This window comes from Brachycentrus maculatus, unplaced genomic scaffold (assembly GCF_059751285.1).
Source record: "Brachycentrus maculatus isolate JH-2025_06_01 unplaced genomic scaffold, ASM5975128v1 h1tg000119l, whole genome shotgun sequence".
NCBI classification, from domain to species: Eukaryota; Metazoa; Arthropoda; class Insecta; order Trichoptera; family Brachycentridae; genus Brachycentrus; species Brachycentrus maculatus.
The window spans coordinates 2,099,630-2,110,527 of NW_028280872.1; the positions used below are offsets into that span (position 1 = coordinate 2,099,630).

At 31.1% G+C, this 10,898-nt stretch overlaps 1 protein-coding gene across 1 annotated transcript; it reads right to left on the bottom strand.

Moving 5' to 3' along the window:
• Positions 1-2,490: 2,490 nt before the first annotated feature.
• On the bottom strand, positions 2,491-10,261 carry Pex12 (peroxisomal biogenesis factor 12). Its single transcript, XM_088259691.1, has 7 exons — positions 9,927-10,261; positions 8,008-8,116; positions 6,101-6,300; positions 5,186-5,418; positions 4,793-4,940; positions 3,618-3,703; positions 2,491-2,795 (listed from the first exon to the last, which is right to left on the bottom strand). Exons 1-7 carry the CDS (start codon positions 10,044-10,046, stop codon positions 2,663-2,665), a joined length of 1,029 nt encoding a protein of 342 aa, XP_088115817.1. The 5' UTR covers positions 10,047-10,261; the 3' UTR covers positions 2,491-2,662.
• Positions 10,262-10,898: the final 637 nt, after the last annotated feature.

Here is a 10,898-nt window from a genome sequence, read left to right on the forward strand (position 1 = left end):
TATTCACAATAATTATGGAAAAAACAGATACTATAAATATATTATTAGATTAAAACCAATATTTTTAGCTTTTCCACTTTATTTTTATTTGACCAGCGACCGGGTTTCGTCGTTACCGACATCATCAGACTGGTCTGATGATGTCAGACAGTCTGATGATGTCAGTAACGACGAAACTCGGTCGCTGGTCAAATAAAAATAAAGTGGAAAAGCTAAAAATATTGGTTTTAATCTAATAATATACTAAAATGCAATTCCATCACGAAGTGTCAGTGGATAATATAAATCTATTAAAAAGATACTATAAATTTTAAGTTTTCTCACAAAAACCCATAAAATGTTTTGTCAATATTATAAACCATAGATTAATAGTTAGTTCAACTAGATTAACTATATATTTTTCAGAATTTCGATTGAAAAAATCACCAGCCTTTGGAATGACTTAATAATATTTTTCTGTTATTTTCATATATTCAAGAAGCAATTTACAGTGTTCATAATGTGTAATCTATTTTATTTTTGTTATTTATTTGAGATTTATTTTTCTTTTACAAATAAAATGTTTTGTTTTAAAATCTACATAAATTATTCAAAATGCTTCATATTAAATTTATATTCACATTATAAGCTTATAATCACATTATAATAATATAATATAGCTTATACATACATATTCGCAAGTTTTTATTGAAATTTTTATTCACATTAATTTCAATATAATTTAAAATTGAATATTCAATAACGGCTTTCTCTTATTGTATTATTTATATAAACTTTTACTAAATACTTATTTTTATATCTTGAAGACTGGGAGTTATCCTTATAGTAATAGAAATAATTAATTACTTTTTATAATGTCTTTTTAATTATAAAATCATTTCATGTCTTAATTCATAGGTTGTAAGTTTTTTAAAGATATCAATGTCAAGATATATCTTTCAATGTCATACTGTACCCTTGAACTGATTTCTCTATACATACAGAAATAATTGTATTTTAATTCCAACATGATATGTTTTAATCTCGTGCAAAATCTTTATTACAAAATATAAATATATTTTTATTTAACGCCGGTTAAAGTGTAATTCAATTGAATATTAAAATATACTGATTTCAATTTCAATATGGATTGTAAAACATGTAAAATATCAGATACATCACAAATTTTAGAAAACTAATGGACGGATTCCAAAATTCACAACAATCGAGTTCTGAACAGTAAATAAGTATTGTTAAACAATAATCTATTTATTGGATGTTTATCATAAATATCTATTGTTTATCATAAATATCATCACAAATAAGTGGATCGATTTTCTCAAATCTTGATGCCTAGAAAAAACAATTTTATAGATACATAATATGAATGAGAATATTTCACATCAAAAACTCATTTTACCATTTATTATTTATTGGAACTTAGTCATCTTAGAGGTACGACACCCTTTAATAACAATAACTTTTTAGCCAAGTTATATTCAATACATATTTTTAAAGATGTATGAAAATATCCTTTTTATAAATAGCCTATGAAATTAAAAAAAAATGTAGATGACACAAACTTAAAAAATTAATGTTACTGTAAAGATTTGATGGAAATAAATAACATCATGATCATAAATTAAACATCACTTTCATTACTGAGTTTATATCTTTCATCCAAAATTTAATTTAAACTGCAAAAAATCATGTGACATTAAAATAATAGGATAAGTTATCTAGACAAAATATAAAAATCGATAAGCACAATAAGTTACGTACTTATATTTTAATTAAATAGGGAGAACTATCTATTTACTATTATTTTTAATTGACTATTATGAATATTTTATTTTTTTGTGATTCATACTTTTACTTAATTTTTTATAAAAAATATTTACAATCAATGTGTGTAATTTAAAAAATATAACCATGACCTATGTAATTGACTTAATTTTTGCTATACACATTTACTATTATTTTGTAAGATAATAATAATAATAAATCCCTTACCGCACCCCAATGGTGCATAGGGCACTGCTTCATATAAACACAGTGTTATCTCGATCGATTACACATGAAGGAAAAGTGATCAGCCCTCCACTTCAGGTACCAGTCCAGTGTAATATTGTATAAATATTAGAGTGAAAAAATCACTTATATTTATTAAACCCCCCTGGGAATCGAACCCGGGACCTCCAGAACGGTAGGCGAGCATGCTGACCATTTCACTACGGAGGCGGACGATATAAGATATAAGATATATATATATATAAGCTTTTGTAAGATATATAAACAGAATATGTTTTAAACTTGTACATGGTTTTGCAGTTGGCAGGGAGTATTTTTAAGGAAACTAATAAACATTTAAAAAACCATGACCTATGTTAATAATTTCATAGAGTTTTGACTTGTGTTCACACATTTGCGGACCCCTTTACTTATAATTTTTCATAAATAAAGAATGGCTACTTATTTTTTTCATGTCTTCCCAATAATAATTACACACCATTATTAAATCAATATTTATTACCAACATACATTATCAACCCTTATACATTATCAAGAAAAAAATAACATTTTGTATTTTAAAAGCATTATTAACATTGCAGTATAATCATATAACACTCACCATTCTTTGTTCACTTATAAAAAAAATATGGCACTTTCTTACAAATAAAACTTATTGATTTGATAAATCACAGTTGGGCAAGTATAATCTAATCAGATCATTTTTACTCGTTGGATATTTTGTGACAGGACAGAAGCTGTTTTCATTGAGATGTTTCAATATGCACTTGTAGCAAAAGATATATCTGAAAAAAAATCATAGTAACGGTATTCTCTGTATTATTTCTAGTGAGTATGTATTTCATTTATTTTTTTAACACGTTGATCTCCAATAGGATTTTTTTTTAAATGTCCAAAACATGACGTGTATGTCCAACTCAACCACATTATTGTATGAAAAGTTTCAATAAAATACATTGATTTAAATTTTTGACTTAGTTCATTTTCTATCTTTAGTAACATTTTTTTGTAACAAGATTTATGTTTTATTTTTATCATACTAATAGTGTTAATTTTTATAAGTCAATAAAAGCACTTTAAACATAAACATTATGCATGTGTTTTATTCTAACCTATTATTATTCTATCATATTCATGATTATATCTTTTAGAACTATGAAGATATCCTAAGGGCGATTGTTCATTGCCCGGAATTTGACCGTCCGGCAGTCCGGTTTTGAAAAATGAAAGCGACTACGCTGTCGTAGTTTAGCGTGATCGAATTTATGCGCAATCATGATCAAGAGCACCGACCTGAAAAAATATGGACAAAAGCACATGCCAATCCAAGCCAATCGTCATTTTAAAACGCTAACTGAGGTTCCGGACGGTAACATTCCGTGTAATTCCGTGTAGTGGGCAAACGCCATAAGGCCATATGGTAGTAAGATAGAAAATGGCCATGTCGGCCTAGTAGTTTAATTTAGAATGCATAGTCGACGGACAGAATGACACTCTAAAGTAAGGTATGCCGTGTCAGCCACTGGAGACCAACACGGCCCAATTGGAATACCTCGGTGACACGGTGATCAACGTGTTCAATTTTTAATGGCAAGTAAATATATTACCCTGATACAGGAATTGTTGTTGGATTTCTCCATTTTTGCATACAGATTGGGCACCTGTTTATGTATTGAGAGGCTCTGACATCCAACTGAAATTCAAAGATTTCATTAATTGATTCGGCAGTCACTTTGTGGTAAAATCTATGCATTTTTAATTAATGTTTTACTTAGTAAATACCACTATTTTTCAATTGATTTTTTAATTTTTTGTTTAATAGATTTCTTCTTATGAGCTACTGTACTAGCTATATCTCGCCATAGTGGTATTTACTGTTCTCGTAATAGTGGTATTTACTAAGTAAATCATCAATTAAAAATGAAATTCAAAGTTTTGAATTATCTATTTTTGAGAAATGTATATGCATACATACGTAAAATATATTATATTTTATATATAAAAAGCATTGTTAACTTTGTGGTATTGTAATAAAACACTCTCTTTATCATCCATTGTTCACTTTGTGTAATAACACTTTTATAAACACTTATTCGTGACTACCGGTTTCGTAAAATCATTCCATCCTCATGTCGTTAAATTTCAAAATTTAATTTTTATACAAATGTCAAATTGTAATAATTTTATTTTAATGACCTGACGATGGAGTGATTTTCAGAAACCGGTAGTCACGAATAAGTGTTTATAAAAGTGGTATTACACAAAGTGAGCAATGGATGGATAGAGTGTTTTATATATTATATTGTCCAATCAATTCATATAGCTATAAAAGTACTCCATAAACGACTGACTGTATATGAAAAAAGTTTTTGCTGTTGCAGAGGATGCAAACAAACTACAGGGTCTCTCTTTGAACTTTTTAATATTGATTTGTGCATTTTGGACATTGAATAAATACATGTGTTTAAAGAATTTTGTCCTAGAATGTCATTAGACAATTCTTCTTCTTCATCTTCAAACCCTCATTCGCACTCGATGGTGCATAGGGCACTGAATCATATAAGCAGTGTTCTCTTGATCATTAACACATGAAGAAAAGGTGATAAGTCCTCCGCTTCAGGTACCAGTCCAGGGTAATATTGAATAAATATTAGAGTGAAAAAATTAATTATATTTATTTGACCCCCACCCTGGAAATTGAACCCGGGACCTCCAGAATGGTAACCGTGCTGACCATTACACTACGCAGGGGGACATACTTAAACCTAAATATTATTATTACCTTGGGCACTTCAGGTACAGGAAGTGTGTTTATATTAATTTGTGGACCTTTTTCTTCCCACCATTTGAGGAATTGGATGAAAAATGCACCAAACTCCATACTTCTTAGCAAGATGGTGCCTACCATATCAAAAGACAGTCCGGCTGATCTGATAACAAAAGCCACAAGTATGTTTTTTTAGAGGTATACAAATTCAAATTTCCCGTAGTAAATTGATGGTGGCACACCTGCCTTGTGGCACATTGCGCCATCTTGTTGAAACCACAAATCTAGGAGTATTGAAGCGAATATGTAAATAAAAGTGCACAGGGTGAGGAATATTACTGCCATATGGGAAATAAATGGAGAAGGAATTGCAGGTACCATTAATTCATTTCTTTCTACATTACTTACTTCAGGTCTCCCGATTTGATGTCACTCCAAAAATCACTCCAAGTTCTTTCACTGTTATCTTTGCTATTTGGGGCATATTTAAGAGTGAGAGAAGCAAGTCTTAACGGAATGGATGAGTAGTCTGACTTTCCCGACATATAAGTCAGGTATTGGATAAGGGTCATGGACTCATACAGCATGTGAAACGTGGATTGAAACTGAATAAGACACTTTCTAAATGTTCCTTTCCAGCCCTGAAATAAAGAATGAAAAAACTTAGTAAATAAAATAACGGCATGTTTGAAGGTTTCAATTGCTACAAAAAAAAAAACAATTCTCAAATCAATTGGGGAATAAGGCAATCAGTAAAATGATAAAATTATACATATTTATTTAATAAAGAGAGAGAGAGAATCTTCACTATGACAATATGAATTTTTGATATCACAGAAAAATAAGATCAGAAGAGATGGGTTTGAATTGTGGCACTTTTCTTGTGGTTTTTCTCTGTCTTCATTAAGTAATTTAATTTAACTTATTATAAGATTTAAGAATAAGAAATAAATAACACAGTTTGGAACTACTTTATTATACAGTAAACCCCTATAACTCTGAGATAGGTACCGCATTATCAGAGGAGACATTATAGGCAAGTTAATGTTTTAAAATTGTATTTAAATTTTAAATGACTCATTACAGTCATTTGCACTAATTAATATGTAAAAATACAATTTAAACCATTAATAATAATAATAAAACCCTTATCCGCACCCCAATGGTGCATAGGGCACTGCTTCATATAAATGCAGTGTTGTCTTGATCGTATCTTAATTTTATAAGGGGTATTTAAACCATAACCCCTTATAAAATTTCCTAAGATAAAGGGTACCTATGTCAACGTTGTAAGGGGTTTACTGTATTTGGTATTTTAATTACCTCTGGTGTAATTCCATCAGCTTCATCAAGTCTATAGCTGTCGGCCAATTCATTTAGTTTTGCTCGTACATATGGGAATGCTGTCAGCAGAAATAAAGATAAATTTTCTTCTTTTCTAGATAAATGTAGTCCATCACTGAATATTTGTGTTTTTGTGGAAATCCTACGTAAGCCATAGAAATGTTCAGCAAATGATGCCGCTGGAATAGGAACAAACATTTTTAATCATTTTATACTACCAATTAAGAAAACTGATATTTCAACATAAGATAAATAAATAGTATAGAATAAATATATTAATGCCAATGATCATTTTTGAGTTTCAGAGTCAAGTTTTTGTTCGCCTCCATAGTGTAATAATGGTAAGGTGGATGTCTAGGGTTCCATTCCCAGAGGGGTAAAAATAAATATAAGTGATTTTTCACTCCAATATTTATATCATATGACCCTAGGATCTGAAGTGTGGGACTGATTACCTTCCTTATTAACAAGCAAAATAAAACTGCTTTGATACAAAGCACCATTAGGTGAGTTTAAGGGTAGAAAGTAGAAAATAATTAAGTTCAAGATTCAGAATTTTAAAGAAAAAAAAAACAAAATCTAGGTGCCATATTAGTTTATCGATTTCCAATAAATGTTTTTTTTTAAATTCATTTAAAAAACTAAAAAAGTGGGAGAAAACCGACTTCTTCAAAAAGCAAAGTTAAAGTAAAAAGTATAAAGTTATTTATTGTAACTGCAGACAGTTGGTAGAATTCTATTTTAAATTTTTGGGTGATATATCCAAAATTAAACAATATTATTGGATTGAAGTCTACTTTTATTTACATATACTACCTTGATCAAAAAGTTCCCGAAATCACCACCGTGTGGCGTTCTTAGTCACTCGATTTGAGTTTTTTTTCTTCTTAGGTTGCCACATCTGTCTTTGATATTCTATGATATTTTCAGCTTGATAGCTTGATATTTGTAAAAGTGGCACCATATTGAATACATCTGCGATTGAGCATGTTTCGAAGTTATTTCCTATACTAATATATATTGTTTTTAAAATAGGAGAAAGTTTAAATTATTTTTATCAGTAAAGAAAATTGTTTGAGATATATCTGTCAAATAGAAAACAAACTGAAAGCAGAACAATCTTTATTTATTTTGAAATGGGTTTTTAATACATTCCGTGCTAAGCACACGCCTAGCGTGTGCTTTTTTAAACTATTATATATTCAATTTTCAATTCAATTCAATTCAATTTATTCAATAATTAATATAAACATTACAAACTAACATTTAAGGCAAAAAAAAACAAATTAAAAAGTAAGCAAGAAGACTCTTGTTAAATGTGTAGAAGAATCCCGCTTCCGAAAATTCCTTCGGACACATGGAACAGATCAATATCCAATGTGATATTGTTCAACATAGCGGTAGCTCTTCCTACAGGCATAACCATCAGCAGGTTGGTCCTGTGTATAGGAATGTGAAACAATCTATGCCGACGCTGTCTTAGGTAACTATCGGGAACATAAAGACCAATGCTCCGGATAATTTCAGGATTATCGATCATACCGCGCAACAGAAAAAAATGCGTAATCAAATACATCTCTATAAATAATATATATTTTGTCCACCTCCGTAGCGCAGTGGTCAGCGCATTTGGCTACTGTGCTGGAGGTTCCGGGTTCGATTCTCAGGGGGGGTCAAAATAAATATGGCCGACTTTCACTCTCATATTTATTTAATATCACCCTGGACTGGTACAAGAAGCGCAGGGCTGATTACCTTGCCTTCATGCAATAAACAATCAAGATAACACTGCGTCGCTACAATGCAGTGCCCTATGCACTATTGGGTGCGGATAAGGGTTAGAATTTATTTACATAGAAATAAGTAAATTATATTAGTGGACTTACCATAGCTTCTTATGTAATTGTACTGTACCACTGTGTTGATAAAGAGAAAGATTTCATCGAACCGCCGAACCAACCAATTTAGTTTATGAGGATTTAAAGATGCAATAAACTAAAAATATAAATTTTTTGAAATGTTCAATAAAATGATAAACTTTAAAATAAAAATAATTAATTAAAATCAAACACAATACATTGTTTTTAAACGTTTATTACAAAATAAAATGTGTTTAGGTTCTATTATAAAATGAATGTTCAGATTGGAGAAATTAGGGCACTAAGCCGAAGTAAAGTACAGTAAGCACCCCTATAACGTTAGATAGGTTCTGCCTTATCGGGGGCAAAGTTATATAAATGTTTTTAAATTGCATTTTTACATTTTAACCAACGGGAATGACTTATATGCATAAACAGACCTGCTGCGTTTATAGGAACAAAGACCGGAAGCGGGAGACTGCCATTATAGGAGAACAAAATTGTTGCAAACGTTATAGGGGAAAACCTCATACGAGTGTACGTTATAGGGGGGGTTTACTGTATTTGTCTGCCTCCATAGTGTAATGGTCAGCACGCTCGGCTACCGTTCTGGAGGTCCCGGGTTCGGTTCCCAGGGGGGTCGAATAAATATAAGTGATTTTTTCACTGTAATATTTATTGAATATTACCCTGGACTGGTACCTAAAGCGGAGGGCTGATCACCTTTCCTTCGTGTGTAAACGATCAAGATAACACTGTGTTCACATGAAGCAGTGCCCTATGCACCATTGGGGTGCGGATAAGGGTTTTATTATAATTATTACTGTATTATGTACCATATGTTGTTGTGTTACAGCATTGCAGCAACAGGGCTTATATTAGACTCATAATGCAAAGGAGATACACCATATGGTATTTTTATAAAAAAATATATATAAAAATACCAATAAAAATATCTAATAGTACCAATAATAAAATACAGTGAAACCTATCATTTTTAAAGGGGCCCATTGAAATAAACTATGGATGCGGGATTAAGAGGTAAATAAACAAGGAGATACAATCGAGTAAAGATACTGTAAATGTAAATAAATATATTTAATTAAATAATAAAATAATAAACCATATCCGCTCCCTAGGTGGAGCATATGGAGTCCACAAACTGTCTCCAGGCTTTTCTGTCGGCTGCCAGCTCCCTTGCATCCTCCCAAGTCAGATCCGCGTCCCGAAATTCTGACGAGAACTGCCGACGAATTGTCAGCAGTGGTCGTCCTGGGCGGCGCGAACCCGATGCCTTGTAAAAGAGGCAAGCTTGATTAAGGCTCTCAGGAGGCATGCGGAGTACATTGCCAAGCCAACTGAATATATTTAATTACAACAAAAAAACACAAAGCCAAACGGAACCAAAAAATGTTTAAGTTTATTGGATTGTACATAATCTGTGATAGACATTTTTACTGTTTTATTTCCGTAAGTCAACAGTATATTTTGTGGCTTTGCAAATGATATTTTTTTCGTCATCCGTTATTGAATGTGCGTAGTAGAAAGTTTTCAAAGATACAGGCAGCAACTCCTCTTCATCAATATCAACCTCTTCTACTATATCCGTCAACCTGGCATCACTCAAATTTTCAATAGTTTCTAACCCGCATGTTAAAATATTTTTGTAAAATATAAAAAAAAATTGATCAAATTGAAAATAATGTAAAAAACAGACAACATATTTCAAATATGCAGCGCAATTCGAATGATGAAATGCGTTAAAATGGTGATAGAGAAAATATCAATGCGATCTATTTTTGTATGAAATGAATTTGGGGTAGGAGAAATAAACGACAAATCCGGGTAAACGATTATTCGAGGAATGATTGATAGAGGTTTCACTGTTTGTATATAGATACAAAAAATAAGTGTAATTAAAAGTAGATAAATATACAAGTAGTAACCTCAACAACTTTCCTAAGCGCTGGTTGTACGGTGGAATGTAAGGATTCTTGTGCGATTACTTCAAAAACAGAAGGTTTTTCATTTAAAGTCCTAGTTAAATGCGCGGCATTCGCTGCCATCTCTAGCAAAACTAGGGATAATTAAAACTGCCCTTCGAACCCCAGAATATTCGCTATAAAAAATGGGCTTCACGATTTCTTTAAATAATTTGGATTGTTATCAAATCTCGATTTCCTGATATAGATAATTAGTAAAACTTGTCGGTAAACAGAATATACTAGAAATAAAAAAATAAAAACAAAAACGTCAAAAGTTGAAATGTCAAATCAAGATTAAATTTTTGTGGTTGGTAGTTGTGGTTAACGTCAAAATAACAAAGGTTTTTGGGCGTTGCATTCAACTTGACCATAAACAAAATGAAGCGAGTTCGAGTTTTAGGTATACGTTTTTTTACTTCAAATATAAATGAAACGGAGAATGTTCACCAAATTCTATAATAGACAGTAAAACCTCGATAAAACTAACCTCTATTTAACGGACTTTGGATATATCAGACAAAAATCCGGTCAAATGTAAAAAAAAAATACGTCCTGTTATTATAAAAAAACATGCTTAAATTCAGGTTTCGCAGCTTTCAAAAAAAATCAGTGGCCATAATAATCACGCTATCAATCTAGCACTAGAATTTGAGACATTATCCCGTCCTATTCGTAGACTGCACCTGAGCAACAACAATACTTCCGAAAATGAAGACCGTTTATTGAACCGTAAATTAGACAGACCTTTACAAATTTATGAATTTTAGATTATTTATTGTAACTGCAGACAGTTGGTAGAATTCCATGTTGAATTGTTGGGTAATATATCCAAAATAAAACAAGGTTTGTTGGATTGAATTCTACATTTATTTATGTATATGTTAATACGTGACGCGTTTTGTCTTCTTAGGACATTATCAAACACTAAGTGAG